This window comes from Macrotis lagotis, chromosome 7, assembly GCF_037893015.1.
Source record: "Macrotis lagotis isolate mMagLag1 chromosome 7, bilby.v1.9.chrom.fasta, whole genome shotgun sequence".
NCBI classification, from domain to species: Eukaryota; Metazoa; Chordata; class Mammalia; order Peramelemorphia; family Peramelidae; genus Macrotis; species Macrotis lagotis.
This window is the reverse complement of record NC_133664.1, coordinates 44,754,890-44,772,775: the sequence shown is the minus strand read 5'-3', so window position 1 is coordinate 44,772,775 and position 17,886 is coordinate 44,754,890. Positions and strand designations below refer to the sequence as shown.

General features: G+C 38.2%; 1 protein-coding gene across 4 annotated transcripts in view; it reads right to left on the bottom strand.

Annotated features, from left to right (window-relative positions):
- The window catches only part of TRAK1 (trafficking kinesin protein 1), a 170,385-nt gene extending 152,810 nt beyond the window's left edge, over positions 1-17,575 (bottom strand). For 3 of the 4 annotated variants that reach the window (XM_074195888.1, XM_074195884.1, XM_074195885.1), the window contains exon 1: positions 10,424-17,575. In XM_074195888.1, the coding sequence (XP_074051989.1) occupies positions 10,424-10,511 (88 nt within the window). In that variant the 5' untranslated portion in view covers positions 10,512-17,575. The remainder of the gene's footprint in view (positions 1-10,423) is intronic. The other variant, XM_074195894.1, reaches the window with a different exon arrangement.
- Positions 17,576-17,886: the final 311 nt, after the last annotated feature.

The following is a 17,886-nucleotide window of genomic DNA, read 5'->3' as shown; positions in this document are numbered from 1 at the left end:
GGAAAATTTAAGTTTATCCTGAAGACAGTGGGTTAAAGATGACAATACCTTATAATTACATAGCAATGTCATTTTCAAAGGGCTTTCATCTACATATTAAATAGAGGGAAAATATCTCAATTCCTGATTTGTGAAATTCAAATGAAGAATAAGAAGAGGAGTTAGTTAATTAGCATGTATTAATTGCCAAATATATGCTAGGCACTCTGTATTAAATAGGCAGAGATACAAAGAAAAGATAGATATAGATAAGTAGATATACAGATAGGTATAGAAATAGATGGATAGATGAATGGATGGATAGATAATGGATAAATGATAGATAAATAGATAGATAGATAGATATTCTTGTTCTCAAGATACTTGTAATCTAATGGAGAAGATGACACACACAAAAAGATAGAGGATAAACTCAAAGAAGGCCAGGAAACACTTCCTGCAAAAATGCAAAAGGTAGGACTTTAGCAAAAATATGAAGGAAGTCAAAGAAGCTAGGAGGCAGAGTTAGGGAAGGAGAAAGTTCCAAAAATTTAGGTCAACCAGTAAAAATGTTCTGAATTGGGAGAGTTGGGAAATGGTGTGCTATGTGTGAGGAATAGCAAAAATGCTAGCTTCATTAGATTACAAAGTGAAGACAGGCAGAATAAGGCATAAAAAGACTGGAAAGATAGGAAGGGCTCAGATTATGAAGGGTTTTGAAAGGCAAATAGAATTTTGTATTTGATCCTGGAGATGATAAAGAGACACTAGAGTTTATTGAATAGAGTGAGGCAGGGAGAGATGATCAGATCTGCATTTTAATATGATAAATTTGACAATTTAGTGCAAGATGGACTGGAAGGAAAAGAAATTTTAAATCTTCCACTAGCAGACATGAGGTGATGAGGGTGGACCAAGGTCATAGTATCATCAAGACAAGAGGACATAAGAGGTGAGAGTGAGGACACAAGAACAACTGTAAAATTGAGTGACTTGAAAGATGATGGTACTCTCAATAGTAATAAGGAAATTAAGAAGAGGGCAGGGTTTAGAGGAAAAAATAATGAATTCAGTTTTGGACATGCTGAATTTAAGATATCTATAGCAAAGATGGTAACTGAATCCATGGGAGATGTGGTCACCAGGTGAAATAATACAGTTTTTATCGTTTAGTAATTTCAATTAAGTCCAACTCCTCTTGGCCCCATTTTGGAGTTTTCTTTACAAAGACACTGGAGTGGTTGGCCATAGCCTTCTCCAGCTCATTTTACAAATTATTGAAACTGAGGAAAACAAGATCAAGTGCCTTGCCCAGAGTCACATAGGTAATTGTAAGGGGTTGAGGCCAGATTTAAATTCACTTTAAATTCACAAAGATAAGTCTTCTTGATCCCATATTCAGTACTCTATTCACTGGGTTACCTAGCTATGCTGAAATATTATACTTTATTTATTTGTTTGTTTGTTTATCTGTTTGTTTATTTGCAAGACAATGGGGTTAAGTGGCTTGCCCAAGGCCACACAGCTAGGTGTCTAAGGCTGGATTTGAACTCAGGTCCTCCTGACTCCAGGGTCGGTGCTCTATCCACTGCGCCACCTAGCTGCCCCTACCCTGAAATATTATAAATGACATAGAGAGTGCAGATATTGTCTTGTGGGACACCCACAGATCATAGGGAATGACACAGATGAAGATCGAGCAAAGGAAACATACAGAAGGAGAAACAAAGGTAGAGCAGTTATCTTGGAAAACCTGGAGAGGAAAAAGTTTCAATAAATAAGAAAAGTGTGATCAAGAGTATCAAAGGCTGAAGAAGTCAAGAATAGCAAAGAATTCTGACTCAGGAAACACTCCATGTCCCAGAGAAATAAAAATTTGAATTCTGCCACAAATTTGATGATCAAATTTAGACAAGTACCTTTTCCTGGGTCTCAGTTTCTTCATCTCTATCATTAGATGAACTCTTCCTACTTTCAAGCACCGTATTCTATAATAATATCTTATTTAATTGTTTCTAAGTAGGGGCAAACAATGACCATTCCAATTAATTCCTTATAATTTTCAAGGATTTTCAACAGGATATTGGCCTAATCCCATTAATACTGACCTAATACAGAAGTAGATCCCTTATTCTTTATCCATAGGGTCTCTGAAGTAATGGCAAAGGGGAGAGACAGGTCTCCATAAAAGTTAATGAGATCCATGGTTTCCCTCCCCCCTTAATTTAATTCTTCTTTCACAATATGAGTAATATGTAAATTCTTTAAATACAATTCTACAACTTATATTAGATTGTTTGCTACCATGGGGAGGGGGAGAGAGAAGGAAGGTGATAGAAAAATGTGGAACTCAAAAACTTGCAAGGATGAATGTTGAAAACTATCTTTGCAAGTAACTGAAAACCAAATAATTTTAAAAAGAAAAACAGAAAGTTAATGCAGTCAAAGTAATTTTTCCATCTCATAGAAACTATACTTGCCCAACTGTCTGAAGCAGCATTGACTTTATAGTAGCAAGTTGGCAAGTGAAGTTTTGAATCTGTAGTTTTTAAAATTGGCAATTACTCAACATCATAAAACTATTGGAAAACATATACTATGTGGCAACTAGGTGGTGCAGTAGAGGAAATGAATTCAAATCCAGCATCAGACACTTAATAATTGCCTAGCTGTGTGACCTTAGGCAAGTAACTTAACCCTACTGTCTTAAATAAATAATTAAAAAAAATAAAAACATATACTACTTATCAGTATGTGGAATGTTAACTGCTAATTGTGAAGATTTAAAACCTAAGTGGATATGTACATATGTCTTCTCAAAGAAATGCTTTTAAAAATTTAGAAAAATCTTAAGTTTTTAATTTATAAAACAAGGTTGGGGCAGCTAGGTGGTGCAGTGGATAGAGCACCAGCCCTGGAGTCAGGAGGACCTGAGTTCAAATCCGACCTCAGACACTTAATAATTACTTAGCTGTGTGGCCTTGGGCAAGCCACTTAACCCCATTTGCCTTGCAAAAAAATCTAAAAATAAATAAATAAAAAGGGTTATGACACAATGAGAATTTTTTTTCAGATAGGTAGTCTGAATTACAATTCTTCATAAACCTAATAGATCAAGTAGCATAAATATTTCTTTAAAAGAATAAAAATAATTTAAGCACTGACTTTTATATCTTTACTTACTAATTTAGAAAATCTATACAGTAAAATAAATAATATTAAAATACAAAATCATCATTTGCAAACATCCACTCGCCAATTCTATACAGAATATTTGATGAGGTAGGGAGATCCACTTGCAGACTCCAATCATGAGGTGATGAGGGCCTGTACCAAGATGGTGGCAGCATCAGAAGAGATAAGGAGGCATATTTGAGTGTTGCTATTATGAAGGTAGAAAATATGACCACTGATTAGATATGGGGGTGAGATACTGTATTCAGTGTCAAAATTAAAAGGAATGGACATTTAAAAGAGTATCTTGGTTTTTTCATTGTAGGAACCCATATGATACAAATCTTATCTCTTTATAGTATTTTTTTTTAAATTTACCAAAGTAGGTGCATTTTTCTTTTTCTTTCTTTTCTCTGAAATGATCTACTGTCCCCTCTTCAACTTTTTTAAAAGTCACTCCCAAATTTCACAACTGACGGAATCATGGTTTGGAGACCTCATCAGAATTGATTGAGAAGTATCTAGAGGACCTTGGCATAGAAATGTGCCACTCAAACTACAGAACAAAAAAGTGTCAGATGGCATGGCTAATGGAATAATACTATCATTCTTTTTTTTAAAAAAAATTATTTATTTAAGACAATGGAGTGAATTGACTTGCCCAAGATCCCACAGCTAGGTAATTGTTTACTCTGAGGCAGAATTTGAACTTATGTACTCTTGACTCTAGGGCTAGTGTTCTATACACTGTGCCACCTAGCGGCCCCCAACACCATCACTCATGAAAAGCATGAATCTCAAGCAAAAAATTAAAACTTCAAAGGTTAATCTTGAAGTCCATCAATGAAATTTATTGATTTCACTATCAAGACAGAAGAAAACGCCATTATTAGACAAGAAAAAAAAAGAATTTAACTACTCAGACTTTACTTTTTCTATGAAACAATGTGACTTTGGGGAAAAGATGAAGAGAGAACAGAGGCTCCACATATCTCTGCTGTGATTTTTTTATTCCTCAAGAGTCAATGAAGAAGGGCACTGTTCATGGAATCAAAAATAATAAGAAATACAAGAGTTCAACACTTAGCTTCATTTTCAAAGTAAGCAGGTTTATAGCTGCTATTGGCTGGGGACAATAGTTCATGAACCACTGGAATCCAAGAAGATGCTCCAGGCAGAGCGGAGGGTGTTCAACCGAGAACAAGTTCAGGGTCCTTAGGACTTGGACTGCTCTTTTCTGCCAACTGTTCCCATCCTCAGGTTCAAAAGGGCTACAAGGAAGTAGGGAGTGAGGGAGGAGATTTGGCATCATTTATTTAATTCTTATAAAAAACTCAGTGAGATAGATAGGGTAGGTACTATCTCCATTTCACAGATAAGCAGAGGATCAGAGACAGCTTGTTCCTTTTTATATGGAAGATAAATATTGAAAAGGGGGGGAGAGAGAGAGAGAAGAAATCAAGTTCTCTATTTTTTTAAATGAGGTTCCTAATCCACTTATGTTTAATAACTCAATTGAATCTAAGTTTAATTAATTAAATAAATATTCCATTCTCCTACAAATCAGGAATATGAGAGCTAACACCAAGCTCCTATAATACTCTAAAATATTCTAATGTACTGATATCAAATTCAAATAGAAATGGGACCACTAAACTGTAGTACCTGTTGTTTAGTACCCTACAGTGCCATAGTGGATCTTAGAGAAGGATCCCTACAGTGCCATATTGATCTTAAAAAAGAACACATTAACATTAACTTTGTTCTACTGTATTATTCCTTATTTTGTTAAATATTTACATTTACATTTTAATTTAAGAGCAGTCCAAGATATTTTCTACACCATTGTTCTGATGATTTCAAGTCACAGAGTAAATGAATGGTTGTCAAGTCAACTTTTAATTTTAAGTGTTTATCCTACAGATTAAATTCATAACATAGTAGACAGTGAAGTCCTATAGAAATTCAAGCGATTATCACATCATTCTTGGCACGGATCAGTGATTTTATTATCATAGAGAACACTCTGATGTATAAAGTTCTTCCACCAATACAGAAAGATAGACTAGTCTGTAAATTGTCGTCTTAGAGCATTGCCTGGAGAGAGAGGGTAACTCCCCCACAGTCAACGATATATTAGAAGTAAGACTTCCTTGGCTCCAACGGCCAAGATTTCTATCCACATATAATGGTTCCAACTACATCCCAGTATTTAGAATAGAGTAAACATTTGATAACTTTTTTTCATTCATTTAAGAAATTAACTGTGTGACCCTAGACAAGTTTCCTCAAATATAAAATGGGGAGGTGGGCCTTTATGATTTTCAAAATTCCTTCCTCTAAGTTCTAAAGCTGTACTCCTATGATTCCCTGACTTTTCATGATTATATTAGACATAATTATTATATGTAGAGCCAAAAAGAACCTGGACTGGAAAATCACAAGTCCATTGTTTGAGTCCTGGCTTGGTAACTTACTCTTCATGTGACTATAGGCAAGTCCCTTAATCTTGTGAACCACATTTTCTTTATCATTAAAACCGGGGAATGATACTCACTTAGCTACTCACAGTATTGTTGTAAGAGTCAAATTAAGAGATGGTGCATTAAAAGCATGCTATAAACTTCAAAGTAATATATGTAAGTGTGACTAATAAGGAAATATGCTTAAAATTGTTAAACATGTGTAATCTATATCAGATTACTTGCTATCAAGGGAAGGAGGAGGGAAAGGTAGGGAGGAAAATGTGAAACTCAAACCTTACCAAAAAAATGAACGCTGAAAACTATCTTTGCATGTAGTTGGGAAAATAAATAAAAAAGTTTATTTAAACAAAAAAAAATAAGAAGGGGGTTTTGGATAGGAGAAAGGGAAAGAATTTGGGGCTCAAGGTTTTAAAAGCAAATGTTGAAACTTGGTTTTACATGTAACCAGAGAAAAATAGGATAAAATAAAAAAATAAAAATATATAAATGTAATTAAATAAAAAAAGAATTTATTTAAAAAAAGAAAAGAAGGAAGGAAGGAAAAAAGAAAGAAAAGGAAAAAACTTTAACTTCTAGGAGTGCCTGAAAGGATTTCAGGTTCCAATAGGTCAAAACCAGACTTTGAAAACTGCTGATCTAGTAAAAACTCCTTCATTTAATAAATGAGGAAACTATAGTTTAAAAAATTAAACTGTTTACCTAAAGTCACAAAATAAGAAAGTGACAGAACTACAGTTTGAATCTAGCCTTGGGACTTCAAGTCCAACATTCTTTGAGTATACTTGATCTCTACTTTGAGCTTGCTATTAGGTTTGGAAGAATATTCCCTGATTTTGTCTAGTTTAATCTTTGTAAGATTTTTTTTTCTCCTCCATTCCCCTTCTCCACCTTAATTTATGGTAAATAAAACTCTTAATTTTCCATAGTGTTAATGGTTTAGTACTAGCCTCTTTTTCAATAAAGAAAAAAATAAAATAAAATACATATTAAACTTAAAAAAAAAGGAATATGTAAAGTAATATGTAAAAAGCACCAGGAGAGGTGATGCCATGATAAGTACACAAATTGGATTTGAGTGATTGGGGCTGTGCTTAGTCACCAGTCTTACTTTTTCCTCCAGAGTCATCTAAGATCAAGAGGCCAGATAAGAATCAGGATGACTGGTGATGGCCCTGGATGAGAGGCAATCAAGGTTGAATGACTTGCCCAAGGTCACACAGCTAGTAAGTGTCTGAACCTGGATTTGAACTCCTGTCCTCCAAATTCCAAGCCCAGAGCTCTATCCACTCAATAACCTAGTTGTAAGTACACAGAGGAAAGAACACTTGCTCTGAAGGCCTGAGTTCAAATCTGGGTTCAGTCACTAATGTTCAAATCTGAGTTCAATCACTAAGGCAAATCACTGGACCTCAGTTTCCCCATCTGTAAAATAAGTGGGTTGGACTTCTAATTTTTAATTCTAAATTTATGACCCTATGACCTTGGTTCAAATCCTTATTGACATGTATGGGTTACCATGGTCCAATCACTCAATCTTTCAGTATCACTAGATAACTCACAAAGAATAAAAGCCTATTTGTTTATACAGAGGTGATTCCCCACATATGAATTCTCAGGTATTAAGCATCAATCCAGAGACAGAGCCATTGGAATCTGAACACAGACTGAAATACATTTCTTTCCTCTCTCTCACTATTCTTGATATGTCTCATCTTCTTGGGGGAAGGGGGGTTTATGTTTACTCTTATAACAAAATTATTATAATAATATAAAATAAACAAATCTAGATCCTTCCAAAAAAAGAATCAATCACTATTAAAACATTAGCAATAACACTGAGTCTGTTCATTTGTCAGCAGTCTCATGAAAGAGATTAATATTGTCTAATTTAGTTTAAGCAAGAACAGACTGAGAAAAAGAGTTATTTCTCCACATTTCCATGCCCAGGTCAAAATTACTCAGCAGAAGGTTATGTTTGTCATCAACCCTATATTAAATCCAAGTGCAACAAAATTAGTCTGATACTAAAGAAGTTTCCATACACAGCTAGCTAAAACTTATCATTTGTGGGTGATGAACAGAAGAAAGATCTGGAAAGGGAAAGGAAGAATTTGTTATTTTACCTGATTAGAGGTTACATTCTTTCATTCAGTCAAAGCAAAAAGATAATCCACAGTCTGTGTCTCTTTCCTGCCACTGGACAACTTGTCTACAAAGATTTACCTTAGAATGAATGAAAGAACATTTATTCAGTCTCTAGTGCAAAACACTGTGCTAATTGCTAGGGAAAGAAATGGAAAGAATAAGATAGTTTCTGATCTCAAGGAGATAGTATTCTAACAGAAAGGTACAACATAAAAAGATAGGAAGACTCAGCAACAGGGTGGACGGAAAGACTTAGATTATGAATCTGTGTAGGACTCAATTTGTAATGTGTTAGCTGGAACAATATATAGTGATTAATTTCTACTGAAACTTTTCAAGGAAAAAAATGAACTAGGGCTAACGAGGTGGTACAGGGGGAGAGCTAAATGGCATTGTGGATAGAGTGCCAGCCCTACAGTCAGGAGGACCTAAGTTGAAATCTGACCTCAGACACTTAATAAATTATCTAGCTGTATGACTTTGGGCAAGTCACTCCTAACCCCATTGTCTTAAATAAAAATAAAAGAAAAAATAAAGAAAAGAAAAAATGAATCATAAACATTTATTAAGTGTCTCTATATTAGGTTCTGTGATAAGCTCTGCAAATACAGAAAGATGCAAAATCAAATCTGGCAGCTGCGTCTACCATGGCTAAAGGAGTAGGAGAGGGTTCCAAATCAGGGATCTTTTACATCATTCCTTTTGGGAGGCATGATTTCTGTCTAAAATCTTCTTTACATACTCTCCGTCAATCTGATAGGGGACTTATTTTCTAAGATAAAAATGCATATAAGTTTACTTTGGAATGGAAAGTCATGGGGTCTGAACACCCTTGTCCCCCCCCAAAAGAATTCTGCTTTATCCATCCAGGCCTGCCCCAGACTATGTCCTCCAAGGCTGAGACATCCTAAGCAGCAATTGTTGGAAGAGTCTGTCATGACATCCCAATAAATCTCAAGAGAAAGGAGAAGGGGATCTTGCCCTCACAAAGAGAGAGGCAAGAAGAGCCCAAGACAGTTGAAAGTTTGACATATTAGGATTCCTCATTATCAGCAGAATTTGAAAAAGCTAGGGAAACTAGAGCATCCAATCTCTCTCTCTCTCTCTACTCACTAGAAGGAAGGGGAAGGAGAGGTAATAGAGAGACTGTCCTTTCTGACTTCCCTTCCATGCTCTCTTTTTCATTTCTTTTTGTCAACAAATGTTGAGTACTTACTGTGTATAATGAATGTGCTTGGCATATTGGTGATAAAAATATGATTTAGGAAGGCCCTATTCACTCCTTCTTCTCCATATATGTGACTGAACAGAGTCTCCTGATTCCTGATTAGGAATAATAATAATAAAAACAACTATACTGTGTGCCAGAAGCTCTTTCCAAATATCTCCTTGGACCTTCATAACAACCTGCTTTCATTACTCTCATTTTACCGTTGAGGAGACTGAGACAAACAGAAGATAAGTGACTTGCTTGTGTCTGAGGTGGAATTTGAACTCCAGACCCTGTGTTCTATACGCCATGGTAGTACCTCGTTGACTCTATTGAATGGTGGGAATAATTTCTTCTACCCTCAGGGAACTTAAAATCTAAAAGGAAAGAAAATCTGGTAATCACAGATCATTAAGGTCTAAGATCATCAAAGATAAAACCTTTCATTCTCCTCCAAGAGGTGAGGTGAACTGGCTGGCACCAGGTTTGAGAGTACCATCCCAGTTTCCTAACCCCCCAGCCCAGCAGGATTTCCACTATAAAACACACAAAAAAATAGACACAACACACGACTGTCAGAGTTCAGAATGGGGAGAAGTCCCTTAAGGCCAGGATGACAGGGAAGGCTGTCACACAGAGAGGGCCTGACCTTTCAAGACAGGCCTCCAAGAATGGGTAGGATTTCACCAAGCACAAATGGAAAGAAAAACAGGTTCCAGTTGGAATAAAAGCAAAAATTCAGCAAAGGGAGAGCAAAGAGTATTCAGCCTCTAAATCTCTAATTAACTAAGTCCTATATCCTCTATGTTAAAGAAATCTCTATCTACTCTCCTATTTTGAACCCCAGATTTGGAGTCAAAGGATATAGGTTTGAAACCCATTCTTATTACTTTTTATTTTTATCATGTTACTTGACCCTTGAAAGCATCAATTTCCTCATCCATAGAGTAAGAGGCTTTGGCTAGTTGACCTCTGAGTTTCCTACTAACTCTAATTTGAAATTCCTCTCACACTTTCAAAATCCATTACCCTGACTCCATAAAATTTCTTTTTAAGTCTGGTACTTTTAGGAGCAAAGCTGTGATTTAAACTCAGGATCTTGGCTTCAAATCCAAATTTTCTACTGCCTCCCCATATAAGGAGGTCACAGGTCAGTGGAAGAAAGAGAATTCAATTCAGAATTGACCTATCAAATCACAAACTCCTCCCACTACAATGCCCTGCCCCTAAGTCCTACATAAAATGAAAGATCATAATCTTGCATTCTCAAAATAACCACTTCAGATCACCTGAGAACATTCCACAGGTAGAAGGGCAGAATAGTGCAAGAGGTAAAAAGAAGAAACTTCTATCTCCATCACTGTCATGCTAAGAATAAACAGAAGACAAGTCTAAAAAAGAAAAACTACCAGTAGTCAGTCACACTTACCAAAATTATCTGTCCTTATCAGTTTGGGCTGAAGCCTTACCAAAGAATGGGTAATTAAAGGCTCCCCAACCTGTGCCACCAACGCCATGGGCAAAAATCACAATCCAGGAAACCCTGAGAATCAATCATGAAACCCCGGACCGGGTAAGCAAAGCGTCCAAACTCAGCACCAGCTGTGACCCAACTACCTCCTACCCCCTCTACTCCCTTTTAGTTTGTATTCTGAGGCAGGTCTTCAGAATCTGAGCTGTTCAAAGATCACAACTGCTTATGTAACTCTGGGCTATCTGCCCAAATTCTCAGCACTCTGTTAAACTACCCCTAAAAGAAAGTCATCTACCTAGAATATGACACAACAAGCAGATGGTATTCTGGTCAAGGAGGGTTTTTGATGTACTCACTTCTCCTCTCCCCTCCCAAACAAATAAAAACTCCACCATTCACATCTCTATAAACTCAGTGAGTATTATTTGTACTTAAAGCCAAATGCAAATCTGATTCCTGAAATGTTCTTTGCAGAAATTAGGAAAGATTCGAGTTTATATATACACATTGACTGAAGTTGTTTGCCATTTCCTCTTCTAGTTCATTTTCGAGATGAGGAACACTGAGGTAAATTGGATGAAATGATTTGCCCAGCTTCACACGACTAGTTTGAGGACAGATTTGAATTCAGGAAGATGTGCTCTATCCACTCTACCACAAAGAAGGTTTATTAGCTTTTAAACAATTAGCCTGTTTTCAAGATTGGGGGGGGGGGGAGACATTATTGTCTATTTATGGCAAGTTAGGGAACATCTATTTCAGTCTCCTCCTTTTAAAGATGAGGAAAAGGAGATTCGAAGAGGAATCCTTGGGAGTATACAACAATTAATGGTAAAAAGTTGAACTAAGGTATTGATTTCCTGACAGAGGCTGATTCCAGTCATAGACAGAACTAGGGTTGGATGGAACCTTATAAGATACTCATCCATTTTATACAATGCTAAAACACCCCTTAAAAATAAAAGGGGGGAATTTTAAATATTATAAGACTATGATAAGATAAGCTTCAATTCTTCAACTTTTTGCTTTAAAAAATGTCAGTTTCTCCCTTCCCCGATCCTGACTTTTCATGATACAGATAAAGAAACTGAAGCCCATGGATTTGCCCAAGACTGTCACACTAAAATTTGACATTCCTTCTATCTTCTCACAAAAAGTTTATCTCTAACCCTAATTCGTTGAATTCAAGAGACAGAAGGATCATTGATAAAGGGGATGAAGCTCAATTATTGACCTGCTCAAGGTCACACAATTAATCAGTGGCAGCGCCAGATCTCATGACCTTTATTGTTGTTTAGTTGTATCTGACACTTCATGACCCCATTCCAGGTTTTCTTAGGAAAGATATTAGTTACTATCTCCTTCTCAAAAGGAGATAGTATTTTACAGATGAGGAAACTGAGGCAGGTTCAGTGATTTGCCCAGGATCACACAGCTAGTTAGTATCTAAAGCTAGACTCATGAAGATGAGTCTTCTTGACTCCTTCCGACACCTAGAGGACTTGGGATTTTTCCATGCTGCCTTTCTGTCCCTTTTAAAGTGACTAAAAATATTTGCTGCCTTATCAAGAATTATTCCTCCTTAGAGATGTGTGGTGGAAATCACAGGATTTGGAGCCAAGAGAACTTGCCCCAGTTCTGCTATTTACTCTCTATGTTCCTTTAGGCAAGTCTCCAGCTTCCACACTAGTAAAATGATAGTATTAGATAACCTCTAAATTCTTTTTCTGGTCTAAATCCTATGATTCCATCCTGATTACCAATTATACTCTTAGGGGTTCTGATCTGTCATTGGTATGAGGAGTTCCCTTCACCAACAATGACTGGTGTCTGCTCTGCAACTTATCTTTAGAGATGTGATAGAGCAAAGCTGCCCCTGGGACCTAAATGACCTCAGCTTCCCCGTCACAGCTTTATTTCCCAGCCAACAAGGGGTAGACCCAGGACAAAGCTGTCCCTGGGTCCCTAAATGGCCCCTGGCTTTTCTGAGGCAGCATCCAGGTCCATGGAGTTTGGGTCTCTCAGACATGATGTATACCCTAAGACCACCAAAGTCAATGTATCCTGATGGCTACTGACCAACATTTCCAGATGAAGAGGAAGAGGCTGTACCCAGAGAAGCTAAAGGCCAACCTTCTTCATTTTTTCAGATGAGGAAATAAAGCCTCACCTCCATAGGGGTGAAGTGATTACTCCATTGTCAAGAAGCCCCCTAAATGGGTTTCCTGACTCCCAATAAAGGTTTTTCCATCCCATCATTTTGTTGCACATTCTCACTGTTAGGGTTAAATAAAACCTGCTCCTTTGTTAAATGTTTAATGACTTGCAAGAGTTTTATTTCATCCAAATATTAAACCTGGACTAAGAGGGTGCTGGTATCTAAGTCATGTATCTGCCTATCTGGGGTACATTAGGCATCGATGTCAGAGGCTTTATAAACCTGGGTCTTCCTAACCAGGCAGTAGACATTCCTTCTATCTTCCCACAAAAAGTTTATCTCTAACCCTAATTCACTGAATTAAAGAGACAGAAGGATCTTTGACAAAGGGGATGAAGCTCAATTATTGACCTGCTCAAGGTCACACGATTAATCAGTGGCAGAGCCAGATCTCATGACCTTTATTGTTGTTCAGTTGTGTCTGACTCTTCATGACCCCATTCTAGGTTTTCTTATCCACTATTAAAATGGATTATCAACCTGGAACAAAGAGTATGGATTAAAAGTAAAAAAAAAAAAACTGAGTTCCTACATTCTCATGGATTATACTTTACTGAAGCTATCATATTATCTCTGCATGTCAATGTGTGTGGGGGGGGTGTAATTGCATACGAGCACATTCACACTAATCTTGTAATCTCAAGGACAAAACGAAAAGTGGCTGACTAGAATGCATGAGTGACACATCATTCTTTCTCTCTAATTAAAATTTAATCTCAGTCATGGGGCTCAGCAAAAGAGTCTGGTCTCTGCATGCAGCCACTGAAGTCTTCCCAGGCAAAATGATCTCCATGAAGTTCATTTTTTTTATAGTAGTCTATGCTTGTTCTAATTTGCAAAATGCTTTATAGACATTTTCTCCTTTGATCTTCACAACAAATCTAGGATAGTAGATACTATTATGATTCTTATTTTACAGATGAGACAGGCAAAGTTTAAATGACTTGACCAAGGTCACATAGCAGCATTTGAACTCGGAACCTCCTAACTCAAAGTCCAAGACTCTCTTCTCTGTGCTCCTTGGCTGCCTTTCCCCCATGGAAAGTCTTACTCCGATGCTTCACTGGTCATGTGAAGATGACTTCAGTTTTTCTAAGGCAATGCTAGATGACTAGAAGCCCTAGCAGCTTCCTACCTTCAAACTGGCATGGCTCCCTTGGGTTCAATATCTGCACACAACTGCTTCTCAGATCAATATATCCAGCCCTGATTTCTCTCCTGAGCCAGATACCTACTAGTCATTTTCAGCTGGATGTTCAATGAGTCTCAAACTCAACATGGCCAAACCTGATCTCATTTTCTTTCCCCCCCAAATTTCTCTATTATTGTAAAATACACCATTGTCTTCCTAGTTACCCAGATTTGAAACCCTGATGTCATCCTCTTCACTGTCACTTCAAATCCAATGTGTTGCCAAGTCCATCCATTTCCCCACATGGGACATCTCTACTCACACAGCCACTGCCTCAATTCAGATCCTCATCAGCTTTTTGAAGTGGCTGTTGCCAAGGCTTCCTGCCTTGATTTTCTCTCCCATTCCCACAGCTTCACAGCTACTTCTCGGATTAGAGGATGGAACCTTGAACCTCACACCTGCCATTTTAGGAAGGAGCTTGGCTCATAACATCTCTTCATTCTTAATCTGTTTGCTCTACTTAGGGAATCTCTACCATGCTTTTCCCATTGCCTAGCCTCCCCCCACCCCACCTTCTTAGATTCTAGTTGTGTGTTATCTTCCCCCCATTTGACTGCAAGCTCCTTGAGGGCAGGGCTCTCTTTTTTCATATTTCTATCTCCAGATAGCCCAGTGACTTGTACATGGCAGATGCTTCAACAAGTATTTATTGAATGACTGACTCCAATCCCTCTTTCTTCTAGTCACCAAACAGTCTGTAACCATCAGTAACTCCAACCCCCTTAAAAAACTTCAGTGGCTCCCTATTACTTGTAATTATTCATAAACAAATCGGTTTTCTATTTAAATCTCATCACAGCCTGGCCCCTCCCTACCTTTCCACCCTTATGACATATACATTCCCCTCCTAATATTCTACTGTCTAGCCAAACTGGCCCACTCACTCTCCTCACATGTCACTCAATTTTCCATTTCAGTACTTTTCTACTAGCTGGTCAGTCCCCAAGTCTAGGATATAATCATTTTCTCCTTTGCCCCTTCAGAGAATCCCTCTGTCCTTCAAGATTCAGTCCTGATGTCACCATCTGCAACAAAAATCTCTATTTTAAAAAGACCTCAATTATTTTATTATTTCTTAATTCCATGTTTAAAATATTTTAACATTCATTTAAAAAACTTTCAAGTTTCAAATTCTCTCTCTCTTCCTCCTTAATACCCCTTCCCCACCCCATGAGAAGGTAAACCTTTCTATATAATATCTTTTTGTTTTTCTACAAAGCAATGGGGTTAAGTGGCTTGCCCAAGGTCACACAGCTAGGTAATTATTAAGTATCTGAGGCCAGATTGGAACTCAGGTATTCCTGACTCCAGGGCTGGTGCTCTATCCACTGTGTCACCTAGCCACCCCTATATAATATCAGTTGCCCTCCGCCAAAGCATCATACATTTGGATTTGTATACCTCATCAAGTATGTATACCTCATCAAGTATATACATAGGTTCATTAGATTGTAAGCTCCTTGGGGACAGGGACAGGTTTTTAGTCTTTGAATCTCCACAACTGAGCAGCAAAGAATAGACATTTCATAAATGCTTATCAACTGATTGACACCAAACCAGCCCCTGCCCCGGCAAGCTCACAGAGGACAAGGTCATCTACCGCATCCAGGGACATGGCTAGTTGTCTTGTCCTTTTGTCTTGTCACTGGACACTGCTGACGCTGGAGACAGTGAGGTTGATGACTTGGCACAGCTCGGCCTCACTTAAATCCAATTCACACACAAGTCAAGACATCACCCTATGGTGTCATTAGTCCTCTCCAAGAATGAAGGATAAACAATAACAGCATTCTACCATGAATCAACTCATATATGGAGACTCATCTGGCAGCCCACGGAACCCACCTTCATGATTTGCCTCCATAGAGGAAATCTCCAAATCAACACTCTTGCAGATTCTTCAAGGATTTTGAAGCACAGAATGGATGTCCTAGTGTGTCCAAGGCAATTGATAAATGGTGCTAGCTGCTAAGCAATTCCAGTGATTCTATGGCAGGATCATTTTAATGGGCATTGAAGTGAAACAAAACCTGCCGTGTTATAGGTGTCCAAATCAATCAATCAATAAATCTGTATAATATATTAAGAGCCTGCTATGTACCAAAGGTCTTCCTTCAATTATTTTCTTCATGCTTGAAGTAACTTTAATTCAGTTCAACAAATGCTTAATAAAGCCTCTAGAGACAGTTGGGTGGCACAATGGATAGAGCACCGGCCTTGGAGTCAGAAGGACTCCAGGATAAAAGCTCAAATCCAACCCAGACACTTGCCACTTATTAGCTGGGTGACCTTGGGCAAGTCACTTAACTAAGATTGCCTCACATCCAGGACCATCTCCATCTTCCTGATTTATATCTGTCCACTGACTCAAGAGAGAAGAAAGTAAGCACACACCCCTCACTCAAATACAATTCATGTGCTTGTAGTGGCATTACCTCCCAGAGAAGGATAAACATCAACAAAGTCTCTACTCAGTAGCAAGAGCTATTTAACAACAGTAATCCTTGCCCTCTAGGGGCTTACATTCTACTAGGAAGATAAAATGCCTAAGGATGTCAATCATAAAACATTTAGATTTCTAATTTCTCAAGAATATCCACACCCTTTCTTGGGGTAGACACTTGCTAGTACTTACTTTGCCTCCCCAAGAGGAGACGCAATCAAATGACAACCATAGATGCCTTTCAGGATTCTGCCCTAAGTTCTCTTGTCTTGTCCCTGTAGAAGACTTCATCTGGAGATCTTCATCAGCATCCAAGGATTTAATTACCATCTCTATGCTGATGATTCTTAAATATATCCAGTGGATTCCCAATCTCACACAACCAACTATCTTTCAGTCATCTCTAGACATCCTAAACTCAATATGTATAAACCAAAACTGTTTTCTTCCCCCCTAAGCTTCCCCTCCCCAATTACTGTAGAGGGCTACACCATTCTCCCAGTCCCCCAGGCTTACAATTTACAGTCATCCAGGTCTCACTATCTTCCACTACCATGTCCCCTCCCCCAAATCAATCAACTTCAGGGGCTTCCCATTGCCTTTAGGAGTAAATAGAAAAAAACTCTGTTGGTTATTCAAAGCCCTTCATAATCTAATATCGTTCTACCTTTCTAGACTCCCTAAGCCTTACTCTCTGACATATACTCTTCCATCCACAAACACCACAGTTTCCTCATCTGGAAAATAAGCTGGAGGAAGAAATGGCAAACCACTCTTAATATTTTTGGCCAAGAAAACCACAAATGAGGTCACAAGGAATCATACAGAACTGAAATGACAACAGCAACAATAATAAGAAAGGCTTCCTACAGCATAGGAGATTTTAGTTGGGACTTAAAAGGAAGCCAGGGAGCTAAGTAGTCCTAGAAGATGGGAGAGAATACCAGGGACTGAGGTCCATTTGTGTGAGGCAAAGAGGTGGGAGAAGCAATGCAGTGTTTGAGGTCCAGGTTGCAGCTAGCAACTTGGTCTGATTGGAGTGAAGATTGCATGAAAGGGAACAAAAACTTGAAATAAGACTGCAGAGATCCTTGGGAGATAAATTGTGGAGGGCTTTAATGCAAAGCCAAGCATTTATCTTAGAAACACTGGGTGGGGTGGGGAGGCAATCAAAATTTTTTAATCAAGGAGGAAGGACTTTATATCTGCCATCAAGGGGAACAGCACCACTACAGTGCCCTCAGCCAAGGGACCACTTACCAGTAATGGTGCAGGCATCTCGGTATTCCCTGCAATCTGGCACATCTTCCAAGGCTTCACTTACATAATGTTCTTCATGGATGCCCGGGGAGCAGGCTAAGACCTCATGGTCACTAGTCTCAGGAAGGGGCACAGTGGTGGCCAAGATGTCGGTGGGCAAAGCTGTGGCGTCCAGCTTGACAGGTTTCACTGGGATATGCAAACTGCCATGGGGGGGACCAGAGCTGGGAGGTGGAAGGATCAGGTCTAGGTCTTGTGGATATAGTGGCTCTTTGGAAAGGATCTGCAAAAAGAAGATCAGA